Genomic DNA, 20,580 nt, shown 5'->3' with positions numbered 1-20,580 from the left:
TTTGGGCAAATGTCGAGGACATCTTTAAATATGGAAAACTGGCATGGCAATCAACATGTTAATAATCTTTAGGCTTTCATTATGCCCATTGTTAACACTCGTAACATATTAAGAAGTTTAAATAACGCCATCTAGTGTTTAAAGTAGTTCAGCTGGGCGACTATTAAAAATCGTACTTTGACGATGACATCGAATATGACACAGTAAATTATATCAGTTTTGTCAAGAGTTGACAATAATATATATTGAATGTTTAACGTATATTATTGCAAAAAGGATTCAACATATTTCTTTATTTACGTTATAATTTTAATGTATACACTTTTTAATGTACATGTAACGTAATAGTGAGAAAAAATATGGTGTTTACATAATGTAAACATAGCAGACCAAATTTATATACACATTCATGTCTTTTATATGTACTATTTACCACATATGTATAAATATTAATATCTGCAAATGTTCGTATAAAACAAAAATTTAAAATAGTCAATGTAATATGTTAACATAAAATGTATCCCATTTCCCTACATAACTGCCTTGTGTAATCAACAATTTCTTATATTCACATTTCTTATGATAATCGGAATTATGTAGTAATTCAGTCTTAAAATAATTCAAAGTGTAACACAGTAATACACCATTATTACAATAAAAAAAGCCAACAAAGGTAAAAATTTTATATTCATTATCCAGCGACAATATTTTATTTTAACATATTCACGATACTAAAAGATACTTGCATAAATGTATCATGAATCTCAACACACACAATTTACAGATTCACATTATTCCGGATCAGGTGTTTCTTTTATTTCATCTATTGTACCTTCTTCTTCCAGTGTCTTCTTAGTTTTTGCATCAGGTAACCAAAGGCCACTATCAACACATCGTTTCATGTGATAAGAGGCTTCTTCTATTGGCATTGCTGCTATTGTTTCATGTAATAAAGGAATATCTCGTGCTTCGAAACATTTTTGTAAAGGCTAGAAACAATAATAATAATGCGTCAACAGTTAAGATAATGAACAAATATGTATATGAAAAATTTATTTTTACCTCTGAAAGACTTTCAAATACTTCAAGTGGATCAAGACCACCTGGTCCAAGGCGTGCTTTCTTTTCTTCTTCTGCTTCTTTAAGCGCATCTGCTACTTTTTCAGCAGCTCGTTTACGTATTCTTTCTTTAAATGCTCTAAGTTCATCATCAAAGGAATTCTTATATTCGACTTCAGCAGTATGAATATGACTGAAGAAGGAACCCATGCATGTTCTAGGATCAAGATCAAATTGTTTTGATAATTCCAAAATGTACTGTATACATATGCATTGATGAGCAACGTGTTCCATCAAATCATATTTCTGAAAATAACAACATTCTCATTAGTATAATAAATTCAGATAGCAGTTACTTATATTTAACATTAACTGTTACGTGTTTACTTACTTCCTCTATCTCCAAGTTAATACACCAAATCACTAAATAGTTTGCAGTATTTTCACAAACTAATTCAGGATTTTCATGCAAAAATTTCTTACTGTCATCGTATTTTCTTAACATACCAAATTCTTTAAGTTTCTTTTCATGTTTTTTGACAAATTCTTTCATTCTTTTTTCTTTTTCTTCGTCTGACAAGCCATAATCATCTTCTCTGCAAGCTGTCCTTGTATTGATCACAGTTTTTGTAAAACCATCTTGACCAATAGTATCTACATTCCAAGGTGTTAGCTTTTCCATTTTTTTCAGTTCTTCCTCTTTTTGTCGAATTGCCTGTTCATCATGTTCAAGATCTTGCAAAACCTTCTTTAATGCAGTTAAATCACCTGTATCCTTTTGATCATTTTCTAATTTTGCAAGTTGTTCCTTTGTGTCTTTCAATTTTTTTAGCGTTCTGAAAATTAATACCAATTTTTAAAGTGACATTAAAAAAATGTAATCAGAATACAAAAACATTAATATGTTTTGATATTTAGTTTTAGTGAATGTGGTATTGTTTATCAACAAAAATTATGTGAAACATACTGTTGTTTTTTCCTTTCATGTTCCTGTTGCTCTCGTTTCTGTTCTTCCATCCTTTCAATCCTTGCTTGATGACGCCATCTGAATAGCGATGGTGTATCAATGTTTGGATGAGTCTCATCTTCATCGTCTGAAATCTAATAACCACAAATTTCATCACGATATTCATTGTCAATAACAAAATGTTTCAAGTATACATTAACATAATCATTAAATATTAGAATAAAATATACATATATATTTATGTACATTTTCATAATTTATTATTAATAAACATATACGCATAAACGTTTATGTTACAATAAAAATAATTAGCATCAGATTTGATGGTCTTGTCAAGGTTTTTGAAAGTATAAATAAAAGTATTCTCGGAATTTCTATTCTTACTCTAGAATATTCTATACGTATACTGGACCAAAATCGAGATTCTTACCTCGATATCTTTCCATTTGCTGTAGTCCACCATTATTCAACCAGTTAAATATAACTTTTCTTTTGTTATTGTGTTTCTGTTAAATTAGTTACTTAATGTATGTAACTTGGACATGAAGTGTATTTTTCACTTCGATTGAACCAGAAATGTGACGCCTGTACTTGTCGTAGTTTAATTGTCAATTGCACTGACATGAATGTAGGAACTATATCCCCGTGATATCCATTCGATGTATCACGACAGTGTTTCTCAATCTCAACTCTTTTGGATTGTAAATTATGTATCTTCAGATTAGCATAAAATTAAAGTAAAACCAAGCAAATGTAATTAAATAATAGAGTGAGCGCATACGCTTAATAATGAATTTCTATAAAATATTGTTATTATGGGAAATGTTACTGTATTATAGAGCATTGTGTATATCGTAATTTAATTTAAAAATTAAAAACTGAACATACTTTGTAAAGTCATATATACAATAGTAAAAATAGAAATAAACAATTGTTGCTCGTACTGTAGTATGCATATTGTACATACAGACCATAGGGTACTGTCTATAATTTATTTCAGTGATTCTAATCCGTGGTTTTCATAAATACATAGGTTTGGGAGTAAGCAAAGGAGGGTTGTAGAAAATCGATTTTCGACCATATTGCCAACGAAAAATATTTACAGTTATACACATTTCGATATATATAATAATAATAATGTACAGAAAATATAATATAACTTTTTTAACATAATAAATCCTAACTTCAAACCTTCAGTCGGTAACGTAGAGCGCAACCCTCACCACAGAAAACGCATCTGTCGCCACAAGTCGACTAGGACAACTCCCTCTATAGATAATTAACCTTCAGCAGCTAGTGCGTGTAAATGCATACCAATTGAAAAGTACGAATTATTCGCGATTCCTTGACTAGTTAAAGTTGTAAATAATTTACTAAAAATCAGTCTATCCGCGGTTTCTATCCGAGGTATCCCTCGGGTTCGTAAACAAGCTTCGTGCGACATCGGAGCTTCCCCCATCACGCCGCCTAATTCCCGAGCGTTGCCGAGCACAGCGGGCGGCCATCATTCCTACTTTGACGTCAAGACGTAGCGGTGCTCCGCGACCGAGGTACTTACGTATTTCCAACCTGTTGATCTTTCCACTTGTATTACTACTCGCGTTTTAATTACGATCTCTTGCAATACGGTTTCGATTCACTCATTACCTAATTATAATAATGATTCGTGTACTTTAATGCATCGTTATTTCGTTTCTGTTACAGTCTCTTATTGGAAGTCGAAATCAAGGAATAATAAGACTTGTTGAAACCTGTCAAGACATGTCGGCGTTTCACGACCAACGAAGTATGCATTTCTAACCCTTTGCTATTTTCTCATAATCAATCATTGTTTAATTATGATTTAATTTGTATTTTATTTCTGTTGCAGTCTCTGATTGAAATTTGACGCCATGGAAAATTTCATTGGCGCGTAAAGTACACCATAACAGATGGCAGGCGAGTCGACAAATTTTGAAGGGTATCTTGGTAACGTTTAAATAATTATAATAAAGATTAACATCCATATCAATATTTATCGCTTTATTAAGTTATCCGTTGCAAGCATGATTTTAATTTTGTAATCGGTCATTGTTAAGATAAAATATTAAAATAGTTAACAAACTTTCTATCTAGTTCGATATATATAGTTCAATAGTTTATATTAGACTGTATTCTGATCGCGATTAAATATTTCCGACTATTATTTATTCAATTGATTGTTTATATCTCTTTATGAATTGTTGTAGTTGCAATTTGCATACATATTTCGATGCAAGTTTAAGAAAATGTAGTAACCGCGGCGTTGAAATATGCTATTCGAGCACAAATAACCAACGAACTTTAATTCTTGCAAATTTCGGAATATTTATAAAAATTACGGGATATTCTAACGTTCGAGAAAGTAAACATAATCATGCTTACAACTCTAACGATGAAACTTAGTGATATAATATTTATAAATTGAATAATTACTTGTACGTAATTATTTTCGTAGATAATATTTTATCGTTGAAATTCTCATTGATTGAGAATAGTTCGCCTTCGTGGCATTGATCTTGTACGGGACAAACTATGTATACAACAGTACTAAGTAAAGCAGTATTTCTGTTGACGAACTCTTGTAAGAAGAAAAAAGAAAATCGATAGGCAAAGCACAGATGTGCTTGTTGTGTTTCTTGTCTCCTGTCCCTTTCTTTTCAGCTCTTTTCTTTCCAGGAAATTTGTTGGCCGCGCGCAATGCGGCCGGTAGATTCAGTGATTGTGCGTAGCAACAAGTTTGTTTTTCGGGGCAAAGTGACCCCAAGCTAGTTATCGTTCACGGTGTTAGACAAACGCGAGAATAGAAGCAGTGTTTCTTACGCGGTATTAAATTATTTACAGAGCATCGTGGCTCTTTCTGTTTTCTGAATCGCGATAATAGAATCATTTGTTCGCCGATTTCAATCTTCGGTCGCGGTAATCTAATTTATTACTTTCCAATTAAATTAATTATTTTTTCAATTTGAAATTTAAACTCCTCGTTATCGGAATTAGAGTCAGTGCATCACCGAAGAGGACTATTTGGCAATGCTCCACGAGCAAACAATGTAAGTATAAATTTATACTTTTAAATTTTTAATTAAAAATCTCTACAGTTTTGACAATAGATTCTAATTGTTTTCTTACAGTTTTCTTACAGTTTCTGAACATGATCCTGGGAACCAGCAGCAGTACCCGGGGGGTATCGGGCGGTGGACCACGAGCGAACAACGTAAGTATAAATTTATACTTTGAAATTTGTTAATTAAAAATCTCTATAATTTTAACAATAGATTATAATTGCTTTCTTATTCTTTATAGCAGGAGCATGCAGGGGGCTTTGATGACTTCCACTGGGCAGCAGCAGCATCATCATGCAGTCATCCCAGAGGTACAAGTTCATCATGAGTGAGTTGCATGCTATTTGTGTTCCTCTGGTCCCCAACCATGTTGTAGGATGAAAGATCCGAATCAACACGGGTGACCAGTTGTATACTTAGTATTTTTGACGAGTTAAGTGACCCATGAGTTATATTTTTTTAGTGTAGGCTAGGGTCTTCTTGCACTCGCGTTTTTTAATGTTATTAATAAATATTACACAATTTTGATAAAATATATGAAATATGTTTATTGTCTTTATATGAATTAAATAATTGAGTAGAATATGAATTAATATAATGTGAAAACATTATATTAATCGTACGATTGAGTAAAATATCTTACATCATTAATATAATTATTAAATATTCGTTTTATCGATTAATACATCATATGATGTATTTCACGTGCAAGAAGGCGTTTCGCGACTGGTCGTTTCTCAACTCAAAGGAACATGCATGTTAGTTTCATCTTTTAAAAAATTTACTTTGACGACAGAATCGACCAGGGATAATTGAATATTTTGAATAATAATTTAACAAACTTATTTCAATTTGCAAAGTAAATTATTTTATTATGATATCTTTATTAAAGTCTTCCATTTTGAACAATTACATTTCAGTTACAAATTTGTCTTGAATAATAATATTTTTCAATATTAACGTACTCTGTTGTTGATATATTACATATAACAAGTCGAGTAATTTTAATTGAGAATAAATACCGTTTAGTTAATTATTAATAACCAGTTTTTCTAGTCAGGATTTTCAGGATACTTTTCCGTGTTCGTTGCCTAAGTTCATGCACATGCCCAAGTGTTATTTGCACGAGCGAAGGCAACGGGGCACGATGACTTAGTTTGTAACATTTATAATAATAATTTATCCGTGCCACTGACAATGCTAGTGTATCGTGCACGATGTACTGTCCACATATGTGTGTTTGTGGTTAGGATGTGGAAGTGCATCGTTTCAAAAGTTTATTACGATTCAGATACAGAATTTTTTGACATTAGATTCATAACAATCGTAATAATAATATTAAACTTATAGTTATTATTTACTTGGCAATTGTTCGTATTGCATATACGTCAATGATATTGTAAAATGCATAATGAATTAGCTTTTCAATCTTATATAATCATGTATAGAGCATATTTTAATAAAGACTATATCAGATATATTAAAATGTTTTACATAAATAATAAAAGTACGCAATGGGCACTAGCTTTGTCAGTCCACTGCAAAAACTGGTACGTACACAATTAGAGTATGAATGAGGTTGTGTCCGGGTGTCGGAGGAACCCCGGGGAGTCCTCTCTAGTTTAGGTCGCGCCCGGACATTGAGAATGAGAACCGTGGAGTGTTTGTTTGAGAGACTGAGTTTTGCAATTTTTTAAATATAGGGTTAGGTAGGTAGGTAACTTATTCTCTGGTGTGTGTGTTTAAACCTAAGTAAGTAGGGTCAGGGCAGGACTGTCCACATTAGTAATTCGGGTAGGCGCGTTTTCGCGTGGCAGTTCTGTTCCTGTAGTTACGATTTCGAGAGTAGAAATCTTGCTGATTCAAACGGTGCACTTGTACTGTTTGTTTCGGCTTTATTTTCGACTCCTCGAATCGCGCGACTCTTAAAGTCGCTCTCTCGCGCTCGCGGTCGTGATCAGGTCCCTTTCGAAACGTTCGTCCCGCTCGAGATTCACCACGTATGCTCTTGCAACAATTCGTATATTGTTGGAAGACTACGTATTGCACAAAATCTCGAGCCCGGTCTTTCGTAAGTTTCAGGCATCGGCAGGACCGCCGAAGAAAGAAAAGGCTCTCGATGAGCCGAAGAGGCCCTGACAAACTGTCTCAAGAGTGGGCTGCAACAAATGGCTTTTCATCTTCATCCTCGGATGAAAATGGAAAGTCATTCCTCTTACTACTTTGTCACTTAACTCGTCTGTAGTTGTAGTTAGTTTATTTTTCTGACTGGCTCACGTATGCATGTACCTGATGGTACATGATTGCACCATACATGCCAGCCATCCCTCCCCATAACTCGCGGTTATGATATACATAGAGTTGCGAATATCCAATAATCGCGTTTGCTTTTAGAGTTGCGAATTTTTATTTTTCGCGTTTCCTTTTCAGGGTAGTGTTGCGAATAATTACCATTCGCGATTGTTTTCATGCAAACTTAGGTACCGGGAGTTTGCTTTAAAAGTAGCGTTGCGAATTATTGATAAACGCGATTGCTCGTAGAGTTGCGAAATACTATTTTTCGCGTTTGCTTTTCAGGGTAGTGTTGCGAATAAATACGATTCGCGTTGTTTTTTACTCTTTTATACATATAATGGACATCAACCGCGTTTGCAATTTTCATACTATAAATTAGCGTTGCGATCTTGATTAATCGTGCGATTTTTTATTTAGCGTTGCGATATTTTCAATGCTCAAATTCTACCCCAATTGTAGTACTAGTAGTAGTTAGTTTATTTTGTGGCCAGTACATGTCTATGTACATGTATCAATAGCCCCTGATTAAAGTTAGAGTTGCGAATAATATACAATGTTCGCGTTTGCTCGTAGAGTTGCGAACAAATATTTATCGCGTTGATATATCAGTGCTGCGAATAAATACGATTCGTGATTGTCTTTATGCAAACCTAGGAACCGGGCGTTTGCTTTAAAAATAGCGTTGCGAATTTTTAGTAAACGCGATTGCGAATTAGAGTTGCGAATCACTATTTTTCGCGTTTGCTTTTCAGGGTAGCGTTGCGAATAATTACCATTCGCGGTTGCTTTTATTGTTACAAGTCGCGTTTGGAATTTGTTCTATTATAAATTAGCGTTGCGATTGTTGATTTATCGCGTTGTTGCCCCGTAGTGTTGCGATATTTAAAACGTCTAACTTCATCCCCATATGTGCCACTCTATTGTAGTTTGAAGTAGCTTGATGTAGTTAGTTTATTTTGTGCATGTATGTTTATAGCTACAACCGAAGACGCCAGCACCTGATCAAGCGTTTTTGGGCAACGCGATTTGCATTAGCGTTGCGAAACATAAATGTATTTCCATTAAAGATAGAGTTGCGTATATGTATACAATAATCGCGTTTGCTCGTAGAGTTGCGAATTCCTATTTTTCGCGTTTCTTTTTCAGGGTAGCGTTGCGAATTCCATACGCGATTGCTTTTATTGTTATTTAAGAATAGCGTTGCGAACGTACTGATCGGTTTGTTCTTAGCGTTGCGAATTACTATTTTTCGCGTTTACTTTTCAGGGTAGCGTTGCGAATAATCACCATTCGCGGTTGCCTTGATTGTTATAAATCGCGTTTGGAATTTTTCTATTATAAACTAGCGTTGCGATCTTGTCGCGTTTTTTATTAATTAGAGTTGCGATCCAATGCCCAAAAGCTGGTCAAAACGCTGGCCACTGCACCAGAATCATCGAGAAGCAAGCTGGGATTCTACAAAGCCTCGAATGGCTCAACGTCGTTATTAAAATTAGTGTTGCGCATGATTGAATATGGGTGCACGCGATTTAATTAATAAAGGAACCCTGTATAGTTCATTTTACGAATAACAAGCACCATTCGCGTATAGTTTTTTATTTTATAAATTAGCGTTGCGAAAGAAAGAATGGTCCACTCACGCGTTGTTTGAATTTAAGACGAGTGGACGTTTATTCCAATTATGAGTTTATTCTCAAACGAAATACTGCTTGAAAGTACTGTTGTGAATAGACCAATTGTTTTATTCTTCGTAACGTGTTAAAATCTATAATATATGGGAATGTATTTTCATCACAGATTTGTGATGCATTTAAAAATTCTATATTATGATTAATTTTATTGTAGATTGAATTTATGATTGCTATATAGATATCTATATCACTAATTATTCATTCTTAGAGTTGGTAATTTTTACGGGATATAATAACGTTTGCAATCCAATTGTTATTTATAAATAGCGAATTTTTAATAAATATTCTGTATTCTTTGCATAAATCAAAGTTTGTTCGCGATCATTGTTTTAATTGATGGAAAATAGAATGCTTGCATCAAAAGGGTATGCAAATTGCAATTCGATATTTCATATTGAGAGTTAATTGCCGCGTAGAATCGACATTTTCGTTAGCTATTGCTTTTTCTGTATGAACCTAATTTAGTGTTGAATACAGTAAAATATAATTATTGCAATGTATACGTCTTGAAAAATTGTTTATTTCATAAAGGAAACGAAAAATAAAATCTACGGGTAACAAATGAATAAAATTTTCAATCTATTTCGTATTTATCTTAACACCGAGGCGAATTTTCATTCAATTTCACGTAATATTTATGTTTTTAAACTTTTTACAATCAATTTTTACTCGTGGAAGCTCAAATATTAATTTCATAATATCACTTTTGGTATGATCGATTACCATTAGTCTATCTTGACGGTATATAATTATTTTTTTCTGTGCTCATTAATACACTTTCATTTCAGCTTTTAATCCTTTGAACAAGTTCTTGTTACAGAATATATAATCATCGAAGAATGGAATTGGAAATGGTACACGGATTCCATCTTGATCGCTCTGAGAGAAATATTTCATACAATTTTACTTATTGTCTGATTTATGTTTCAGGAAAACATCGTGGGATTAATCAAGACACCAAGAAGAAATATTTTTTCATATTTATTTGTTTTACACGAGTTATATATTTTATTGGATATGAGCTTTTGTTTCAGGAAAACATCGTGGGAGTGACGAAGACACCAAGAAGAAAATATCTTGTCATATTTCTTTGTTTCATGTCGGTTATATTTATTGTATATGAGTGTATGTTTTAGAAAAACATCGTGGGATTGATGAAGACACCAAGAAGAAAATATTTCCTTCATGTTTCTACAGATTGCGTTAGAATATAAGTACAAATGTATATATGTAGATTATAAGATAAAAGAGCGTTCTCCTGCCGTTTATTAAATATTACCGAAACGTGTGCGTAAATTTAAGTGGGAATGATTAATATTAAGATACATATTAGTATTCTAATATGCATGGTGCCATACGTGCAGTTGCACATTTCTGGTTGGATCTTCAGGATCCTTTCTTCGTTTTGTACGAGTGTCTTGTTAGGCACTGTCATAATGCAAGTATTTATTTAAGAAGGAACAATTAGGAATAAAGTACACATTGATACTTTAGTAATCAGGATTCATACGTGCAGTTGCACATTCCAATTTCGTTTCTAGAAAACATGTGCTGGTTTATCTCACATGTATCATTTTGTTAGGTTTTTGATCTCTTCATCGGTCAGAGTTCGTGCGTGCAGTTGCACATTTCAATTTCGTTTTTAGAAAACATGTGTATCATCTCACATGTATTGACATTTTGTTGGGTTCTTCGTCTCTTGATTGGGCAGTTCTTTTAAGAACTCTCCTTTTGTAGCTCGTTTCTAACTTTTCGATAGCTTCTCCTTTAGATAGGTATTCGAATTCCTCGCCAAAGGAAGGGTGGTTGGGGCGAGGCTAGGGTGGGTCTCCAGTCGCAGCAACCTCCACGAGGTGAGACCTGGGGATTATTATTTACTATGTAATTAATATAATTATTAATTACATAGGAAATAATATGAGCTAATGGCTGCGTTCTTCTTATAGTTCCACATACCTTCTTCGTCCTGGTGTGCGGTCTAATAACACTGATTTCGAGTCGCAAATACGATTTTGCCGAGTTAGTTTTTAAATAAATAATATATTACAGTTTAAAATAAAAAATAGAGGATTTGCGGTGTATTTGTCAATGAGATCGTTACGTATTTTAATAATTTTGAAATCTTTAAATAATCTCAATCGATTGGTTATTCCAATGAAATTAATCGATGCTCAATTCTGGACCATACAGCTTTCATTCCGTTAAAAAATAATAAAATTTATGTAATCTTATTTTCTGTCTCACTTCCTCTTGTGTTAATTTCTAAATCTGTTGGTAATGTTGCGAGTGACACGATAATGGTAATGGGGTCCCGGGACCCCAGAAACTCCGGCCGAAAAATTACATTAGGTGAAAGGTCTACTCGTATACCTCGTCTGTGCTTTCACCCAATGTATTTTTTCGGCCCATTTTTCTGGGGCTCTGGAGCCCCATTACCATTTTCGTGTCACTCGCAACGTTACCAACAGATTCAGAAATGAACACAAGAGGAAATGAGACAGAAAATGAAATTACAGAAATTTTATTATTTTTGTTATTAGAACGCGCATCGGGGGCTCCAGGAACTCCCCATTCCACTTTCGCACACTATGCCCGATTGTGTGTAGCAGCAGATGTAGCTTTAATAGACACACGACCTATAAAAGTGAACAAACCTAAATAGAATCTTATTTATTTATCATAATTTATTTTCTATAATATATTTACATCGATCATATCTGCAAATTGTATTCTTTGTACACTTATTTGTCAGACAATTGATTATCCAAAGATCATTTCTGATCTTGATGGCCGTAAACATGATTGGGTCATATATTCTTGATCTCTCCCCTTTCTTTTAATCTAACAAAACATCAATGCAATGATAGCACGCGAAAGCTATTGCCTGTTGCTAGATCGAACGTTTACAAACTGTTTTACGACGCGAAACCATTCAATTAAAAATTTTACAATTTTACATTCGAATATTATCTCTACATAGTTTAATGTAAATTTCATTGACTCCCGTACCTAGTCAGGCATAAATGTCAGAGATCTGCATACACTACGCTATCTTCCAAAAGTTTAATTACACACTAACTGATGAATTTGTTTGAATTAAAAATTGCAATTAACTTGTATGAACTTAAATCAATGAACCAGCCGTCTTTGACTGGCAGAAAATGCTATAATAAACGTACGATGTATGATTTGTAGATCCTCGACAGCGGGAATAAATTCACAAAATTTATTAACCCATCGCGTTTCGCAACAAGGTGTTTTGAACCAAAATACAATATTACGTCAAAGCCACCGCTCCTAGTTTCCATACTGTTCGAAACACTATGCAACAAGCCTGAACTGTACACCAAATATAAAATAGCTACGATGATAGCAAGATCGTGCACAATATGGCGTCTCGAAGAACCTCAAAATATTCTCAATCGCATTGATCTCGCGCGGTCGTAACAAAATGCTAAAGCACGATGACAATATTGCTGTCATACCGTATTAATTCAATATTATCGATAGCGTGGAAGCTCTTTTAGATATTATAACACCCTCTCAAGTCGCCTGCGGCGACGATACTTTGCTCGAGTGCGAGTGGGTGGGTTTCGGCCCGATGGTATGCGTTTTGCTAGAAATCGGGCACAAAATTTGCTTGTAGGCCTCTCTGTAGAGTTTATTGGTGCCAGCGTAGATGAAAGGATTGACCACGGACGAGGCCCACGCCAACACCGACCCAATCACGTGCAGAATCGGTATCTTCATCTTGTCGTCGGCCACGTTGGTCAGCATCAAAGGCATGAAGCACAAAAGGAAACAGAGGAAGATAGTCAGCATCAGTCTGGTGACTCTGGAATCCTCTCTGCGTTGGAAGCCGCTGGATTTTCGCCTCAGAACGCCCGCGTGGGCCTCCAGGTTCTTCCTGCTCTTCCTAACGCGCCAGTAAATGCACAAATAGGAGACGCTGATGACCACGCAGGGCACGATGAACCCCAACACGAAGAGGAACTTCTTCGGGCTGGCGCCGTTTTTCTTCAGAATCGTGCACGAGAAGGTGGACGGTTCCAATCCCAGGGTTCCCCAAAAACCGAGCAACGGTGGCAACAATATGGAGAAGCTCAGCGTCCAAATGGCGATCAGCATCAGGATGATTCGTCGAGTGGTGTACAGTTGGGCGTATATCTCCGATCTTGAGATCAGTATGTATCTGAAAATTTATGTCAGAGTCGATGAAACGTCCTTCTTTTCCTCTTCGAGCAATGGCGAACACGAAGAGAATTATAAGGGATTTTTGCTTGTATCATTTGAATTTTAAACTTTGGGTTGTGATCGCACGATTTTAATTTTTTTACTTAACTTTGTAACCATCCATGATAGAAAGAAATAGTTCCAAGTGACGAAAGAATGACACCGTCATTTAATTTAAAAAAAGAACTTTACTGGTTTCTGAGGAAATAGCCTTTAATTAATTTATTTGGACCACGTGGTGTATTGTGGGAATATATAAAATTATCAATGAGAAATCAATCTTAAAATGCATGTCTCGAAACTCTGTTAAAAAAAGTAAATGAATTAAACGAATCAGGAAATGTTAATAGTCAATTTATAGCACTTTATACGAACTAAATATTGGCTTTAAATTGAAGATAGATGCGCTGCTGTATTTATCAGGCGTACATTTGATACTATTGGGATAAGTATCAGCTGATCAAGTTCCACAAAGGAGTGCTGAGTTTGTGTAATTGATCGTACATTTTGTCAGCGTATTTGAAAGTAAACAAAATTGCAAACAACGAATACGAATGTCAGACTTCGTCGAAACTGCTGTCTCGTTTGACTGCCACACCTGTTCCGTATTATTAGCGTCAAATACATTTTACAGCGTACCTAATAACACTAATACTCTTCAAAAATTGATAAGTATTATAGTTCGTTCGATTTAATTATTTTAAAGAAACGATGCAAGCTCTGAAGCAGTCAACAATTTAATAATTAAATCTGAAGACTGTACAAAATTAATAAACATGATTTGGATCTCTGAAGATGGAAAATTTTAAGTGATTGGTTGCGAGATTTAAACTTCGATTTAACCACTAACGCTATTCAAAAATTGATAAACATTACAGTTCTCCCTGTTTAAATATTTGAAAAATGCAAGTTCGAGGGCAGTCAACAATTTAAAAATAAAATCTGAAGACTGTACAAAATTAATAAACATGATTTGAATCTCTGAAGATGGAAAATTTTAAGTGATTGGTTGCGAGATTTAAACTTCGATTTAACCACTAACGCTATTCAAAAATTGATAAACATTACAGTTCTCCCTGTTTAAATATTTGAAAAATGCAAGTTCGAGGGCAGTCAACAATTTAAAAATAAAATCTGAAGACTGTACAAAATTAATAAACATGATTTGAATCTCTGAAGATGGAAAATTTAAAATGATTGGTTGCAAGATTTAAACTTCGAGTTAACCACTAACGCTATTAAAAAATTGATAAATATTACAGTTCTCCCTGTTTAAATATTTGAAAAATGCAAGTTCGAGGGCAGTCAACAATTTAATAATTAAAGTCGAAGACTCGAAGAAATTAATAAACATGATTTGAATCTCTGAAGATGGAAAATTTTAAGTGATTGGTTGCGAGATTTAAACTTCGATTTAACCACTAACGCTATTCAAAAATTGATAAATATCACAGTTCTCCCTGTTTAAATATTTGAAAAATGCAAGTTCGAGGGCAGTCAACAATTTAATAATTAAATCTGAAGACTGTACAAAATTAATAAACATGATTTGAATCTCTGAAGATGGAAAATTTTAAACGATTGTGTGTAAATCGTGAAATTTACACGGTGTGAATTACGTACCGATTTATGGTGATCGCGACCATGCTCAGCAAAGACACAGCAACGTTTCCGTAGAAGAAGAGAGGGAATATTTTGCATAGAGTTTCGCCCAGCACCCACGCCTCGTGTAAATATCTGCTCGCGGTTAGCGGCATATTTACCGCGGAAAAAATCAAGTCGGAAATGCTGAGACTTATCACGAACGCAGTTGTTGCATGTCGTCTCAATCTTGTGTATTTCAACAGCGCGATCACTGTCACTAAATTCCCTGCAATTTATAGAAACGACAGAAAAATTATAAGTACGCGTTGCGTTTCTCAAATACCACTCGTTGTTGAATATTAAAAACGAGTGACACGAACGTCAAGAACGTATCGAACGAACTTTAAATCCCGAAATTATATACAATTAGATCTATTTAATTGAAAAGGATTGTGTTCGTTCGTGACGTTTTTTTAACAAATAATTCGTTTATCTGTTGTTTCCAAACACTTTCGCGCGTAAAATTCAAAGTATGCGAGGAACTAGAACGAGACTGCGATTAAACATGCACAGGGAATAACAGTAATTTAATGAAAACTTCGTAACTGCACGTGGAATGATCGCGTGCCTGTGCTCCGAAGAAAACCTAAGTGGTTGATTAAAAAAGAGGAAATTAATAATCCTAATTCCTGGCACCCTCTCGCATAAATTAAAGACGTTAATCGCCATAACTCGTGAAATGGTACCCATAGGTCAACAAGAACTTAACACCGTAGAATTTAAACGTCTAATTAAGGATTCAACTATCATGTACGAGTGTACAATTCGCCTCGAAACGACCGAATCTTTGCGAAATATGCATCTCCCGCGAGTTTTATTTCGCACGCGATAAACGCGATTCTGCGAAAATAACTTTCTTGCATTCTAACTTTGATCGTTTACTCGCGTTTCCGTTCTGTTTTAATTTCAAACTTAATTGAACACTTTCTAATTCGATCTCGAAGGCAGATTAATTTATATTTCCTGGAACAATCTATTTAGCGAATTAATCAAGGTAGCAATTCGTTTGAAATATCATTTTGTTCGCTTTAATACCATTTTCGTTCCAATCTAATAATTACATTCAAACACGTTTTTGATTTTATACTTTATCTTTAAAAGATCTTTAAGAATTAACACGAGTGAATTCTCTTTGCGTTTATTCTTAGAGTAGAATAAGGTAGTTCTTTATTTTTCTAGGCTGAATAACTTGAAACGATATTCAAATTTTGAATTTAATTTTCTGAGTTGCTCGAGTTAAGATCGAATGAAAAAATAGAGAAGATGTTTGAAAGAAAGTAATTATGTAAATAAAAGCAAAATGTTACCCGCGACTCCAACGACGCAGAAAATAATCGCGCAAACAGCTGCTGTGATAGTCACTGGCCGTGGAAAGTGCTTCATACTCTCACCTTCCAATCCGAAAATTGTGCCATTTGTCGCAGAACCATTCATTTTTTTATCGTGTTTATGCGCTCTTCCGTCGTGGTACGTTTCCAGAAAGTGAAATGCAAAACGGAGTAAATACACTTTCGGGGAAAGAAAAGAACGCCATTATGAAACACCTGCTTTCAATACCATCAACAGAGTAAAATATTATAATGAAACTAACTGTGATTTATTAAATGAAAATAATAAGTTAGTAAATCACATAAACATTAAGAAATTATTTCTGCATCCGTGACTGTACAATATTTTACTTACGTTCTTTCTTTGGTATCGGTCATCGTGCCCAATCGAGATCAGAACCTATTTGTAACTTCATCATCATCCTCGTTCTTAAGTCTTATTACACCAGGTACCGTTTAAACTTAATAATAAAACTGGCCTTCTTAGGGAATATTTTTCTCGTCGTACTTCAATCTTTGTATCGTAGTCACCACGGATTTGCAGAGCTCATGTTTGTTTAAGCAACTTCCTACGAACCTCGTCAACTCCATGAAAAGTACTTCACCGATATCTGCAAGGAAACACAAATCACTTAGAAATTAAACTCCAATATTTAGGCGACGACGTGTTCTTCATTTAATTTCCTTTTAAAATTAATAATTTCCAGATCATCAAATAATTCATTCATACAAGATTCAATAGAGAATAAGTATCGAAGACTAGGAAATAAACTGAAACTAGAATGAAACTTTTAAAACTATGTATAATAGTTTGAAATTTTTTACTTGTTTATACATAGTAAATATAGAAATGATTCATCGATGCAAGGTTCGATAAAGAACAAGTTTTAAAACTGACTACGTATAATAGTTTGAAATTTTATATTTGTTTATATATAAAATAATGGACGAAGGATAGTAGGAGTCAAAAGAACACTAAGAAAATAAATATGGTAAAGAATATTGTATATTACAAATATATTAACTATTTCTTTAATGACGAATTAATGAAGTATAGAAATTTGTCGCAGATGCAAATGGCCGATTTGCATGCTTTTGAATGGTTTGTTCGACGAGTCCCAAACGTCCCGGCCCAATTAAATACGCAAGTGCATCTTAGCGAGCCACTTGAATTCGCTCTTTTCGCGTCTTCTTTTTGTTCGTTCGTTAGCGGCAGTTAGCTCCACTCGTGTCTTTCTCCGATTTTCTTGCCGACGATCCCGCGACGTCGAAAAAACGGAACTGGAATCCCTTGCCTCCGCGCCGAAGAGGCCTTCCGACCCTTTCGAATCAAAGAAACCACCGAGAAGATGGGCCACGAACTTCTTACGATAGCGGCGTCTGAGAACTATCTTCGTGAACTTCGACCTCCTATTATAGAAAGTAATTGATTTTCACTACTTTCCTCGAAACTCATTTTTCTTCAGCGCCCGTGGCCCTTCCTTCAGTCACCCTCGAAACGTCTTAAAATCGTGAATTTTTGCAATATTCTCTTTTGAAGAAAAATTACATCGACTCTTCCCTGTTATAAAAGTTAATGAAAATTTTTGTAAATTTCGAACACGTCTTGTCGACAATTATTTGTTCTGTTTCCTTTCAGACGATGGAACCTTTACACTTCTTCCAATGACTCTGAAAATATCACGATGTACATAAACTTCGTGAACAAGATAATTCGCTGTTTCTTCTTCTTCCACGATTAAGAATGTTCCCTTTAAAGAAATCACCGAAGCCTTTGAACTTCTTGCGACAGCCGAGAAATATCGTGATCACGGTGAACTTCGACCTCGTCTTATTGATATTAATTAATTTCCACCGCTTTCTCCGCGGTTTTCTGGATTTACTCGTCTCCTCGAGGCGAAACGGATCCGCGCGAAACGTCCTGAAACCGTTGAACGATTTTACTAACCGAATCCATAAATCAATTTCACTTATCGTTTCGATTGTTGACGCCGAACGCATTATCGTGTTTCTTCTTTTCTACCATCCGCGAGCGTTCGTCGAGCAGTCTCGTGCGGATTTCCACGCTGATCGAATAAATTCTCCATCGTCGATGACAGCACGAAATTTCGGAAAAAACGTTTCACGTTATCACTGATTCGATTCGAGCTAATTTGTCCAGTTTTCGTTTCACGAATCGTCGAATTTCCCATCGATAACGTTCAAACAAATTGCAATCGAATCGTACGATAAGATTGCACCACTTCTTCCAAATTTTTATTTCACTTTACACAAAAAAAGAAATTTCTTCAATATATTTATTATAATTACCTTTGTCGATCTTTCGATTCAACCGTTCGACGCGTCAAACTTCCTCAAACCCGTTCGAGAATAATTCCCCAAAGACTTCATCTCTTCCTCAGACTCTTCGAAGCAGATCGTCGATGATATTTCGATAAAGTGAATTTTACGGTATGCGAATAATTGTTATATTTTCTTTGATTTGTCTTTAAAAATGTTTCGTTACGTATTGTTCGCGATTTCTGTGGAGGAAGCACACGCGCGCGAAGACGAGAGTCGCGAACTCTTTTCTACTAGCTTCCGCGACGAGCGCTCTTCTGGGACTGACGAACTCCGACGATCTTTAACTCCCCTTTTACAACGAGTACACGAGGCCTCCTTATCTGGCACTTGCACCGCTCCCGCGTTTGATCTGGTTTGCTCAAGCACCACTGCCGCCAAGGAATCATAATTAATTAATCTCTTTGGGGATCATTGTTAGGCTGACGAGCATCGTTCGAGCGCAATCGAGCGAAATGATACTCTCTCCGTATCACGGCCTGGCCACGGTGAGAATTTTCGCATCCTTTGATACTCTTTAGAAGCAGACTTGGGACCAAAGGGAAGGCTGCAAGGATCTACAGAACTTCATCCTTTCAAGTATCTTTTTCCAAACACTAAAATCAACTTTTGCTAAACGGTTGATTGAATTATTCTTGCTAATGTTCAAATTGTTCTCTTCTGCAATTTTTTATAACTTTACTATAGTAGGAGGACCTAATTATTATCAATTATGACTTCATTGCATTGCTTTTATTATTCATTTATCAAAAACACAAGTTTTTTGTATCTGTTATTATTCAGAAATTTTTATTTATAAATACGATGGTTAAGGAAGCATTGTGAGACTCACTGCTGGTCCAATTATTGACCGCTGAGTAAAAATTGAATTCTACAATTGATGAACAATATTTGACAATACTTTTATATCGTTTATAGAGAAAATAAATTATATCATCGTATATATTTATTGAAAATCTTTAGTTAATTATTGTTATGGGTTATGTACTTCCATATTGTGGTGGTAGCATTTGTGGATCAATATTTCTTCCCTCGATATTAATACTAATACGTTGACTGTCATGGTGGTCACCGGTGACCGGTACTATAAACATGTAACTTGTTACAAAAATTATTTTCTTATCGTTATTTCTTGACACAATTTATCCAACTAATTTAATATTATTTGTAGCTTATATTAGAAATTGTACAACATTATATCTTTATAATAACAAATATTAGAAATTGAGAAATGGGTTTTGTATGAAAATATAATTTCTTTTTTTCTCATGTCGGAGGTTCATTCGAATAATTGAGAATCGTACTGTACCTACAAGATGCATATTTAACATTGCAAAGTGTAATTTTATAAGAAGCTTCTGAAGTGTCTACTTCTTGGAAGAAATTAGAAAATTCTTCCGGAATCTAAATTATACCGTCGATGAACATCAAATACACACATCGTAGCAGCTATTTGGATCAAATGTTCCACAGTTTGAACAACTTTCTTCATTATTTGTCGAGCAAGGAGGATATAATCGTAATATTGATGCGTATTCAAGTACAATCATTACACAAACCCGGAAAAACAATTTACTATGCATCAAATTACGTATTTAATAATCGTCATAAAAATAAATAGTATTCATCTCTGTTACAATTTTGAAGCAATTCCATTCTTTCAAAAGTCACGCTATGAGTTCACAATTTTAATCAATACGTAATTCAATATAAAAAAAAACAACAGTTGCACAATTAATGCTACTTATAATGCTAATTACACTTTGCACTTACCGCGAGAAATCGTATTGCGCTAAGATCTTCAACCCCTCCAGAAGTCACGGCTTAGAATTCTCAATTTTCATCGATATATTAATCAAAAAAAAAAAAATTGTAAATATCTTTTCGTAGAAGCACACGGGTAATCCTAGATAATCGTGTACGATATCGACGGTTTCACCGTG

The 20,580-nt window shown here is 34.7% G+C and overlaps 2 protein-coding genes across 2 annotated transcripts; both read right to left on the bottom strand.

Moving 5' to 3' along the window:
• Nucleotides 1-445: 445 nt before the first annotated feature.
• On the bottom strand, nucleotides 446-2,668 carry LOC122397739 (hsp90 co-chaperone Cdc37). Its single transcript, XM_043397102.1, has 5 exons — nucleotides 2,457-2,668; nucleotides 2,027-2,160; nucleotides 1,451-1,895; nucleotides 1,063-1,365; nucleotides 446-989 (listed from the first exon to the last, which is right to left on the bottom strand). The coding sequence occupies exons 1-5, from the start codon at nucleotides 2,487-2,489 to the stop codon at nucleotides 792-794; spliced, it is 1,113 nt and encodes a 370-aa protein (XP_043253037.1). The 5' UTR covers nucleotides 2,490-2,668; the 3' UTR covers nucleotides 446-791.
• A 9,154-nt stretch (nucleotides 2,669-11,822) lies between these two features.
• LOC122397737 (protein trapped in endoderm-1) lies at nucleotides 11,823-16,403 on the bottom strand. The gene is made up of 3 exons (XM_043397099.1): nucleotides 16,277-16,403; nucleotides 14,949-15,195; nucleotides 11,823-13,284 (listed from the first exon to the last, which is right to left on the bottom strand). Exons 1-3 carry the CDS (start codon nucleotides 16,401-16,403, stop codon nucleotides 12,636-12,638), a joined length of 1,023 nt encoding a protein of 340 aa, XP_043253034.1. The 3' UTR covers nucleotides 11,823-12,635.
• Between the last annotated feature and the right edge of the window lie 4,177 nt (nucleotides 16,404-20,580).

Source organism: Colletes gigas, unplaced genomic scaffold, assembly GCF_013123115.1.
Source record: "Colletes gigas isolate AHSC1104 unplaced genomic scaffold, ASM1312311v1 Colletes_gigas_Sc00010, whole genome shotgun sequence".
Taxonomy (NCBI): domain Eukaryota; kingdom Metazoa; phylum Arthropoda; class Insecta; order Hymenoptera; family Colletidae; genus Colletes; species Colletes gigas.
The sequence above is the reverse complement of the archived record's forward strand: the minus strand, read 5'-3'. Positions and strand labels throughout refer to the sequence as shown.

Bases quoted from the DNA above. Each gene is read 5' to 3' on its own strand.
- LOC122397739 (XM_043397102.1), bottom strand. From the start codon at position 2,489: ATGGTGGACTACAGCAAATGGAAAGATATCGAG. The intron at 1,896-2,026 runs GTATGTTTCACA...ATTAATTTTCAG, and splicing joins CATGAAAGGAAAAAACAACA to AACGCTAAAAAAATTGAAAG. The intron at 1,366-1,450 runs GTAAGTAAACAC...TGTTATTTTCAG, and splicing joins TTAACTTGGAGATAGAGGAA to AAATATGATTTGATGGAACA.
- LOC122397737 (XM_043397099.1), bottom strand. From the start codon at position 16,403: ATGAATGGTTCTGCGACAAATGGCACAATTTTCGGATTGGAAGGTGAG. The intron at 15,196-16,276 runs GTAACATTTTGC...TATAAATTGCAG, and splicing joins CTGCGTCGTTGGAGTCGCGG to GGAATTTAGTGACAGTGATC. The intron at 13,285-14,948 runs GTACGTAATTCA...ATAAATTTTCAG, and splicing joins GTCGCGATCACCATAAATCG to ATACATACTGATCTCAAGAT.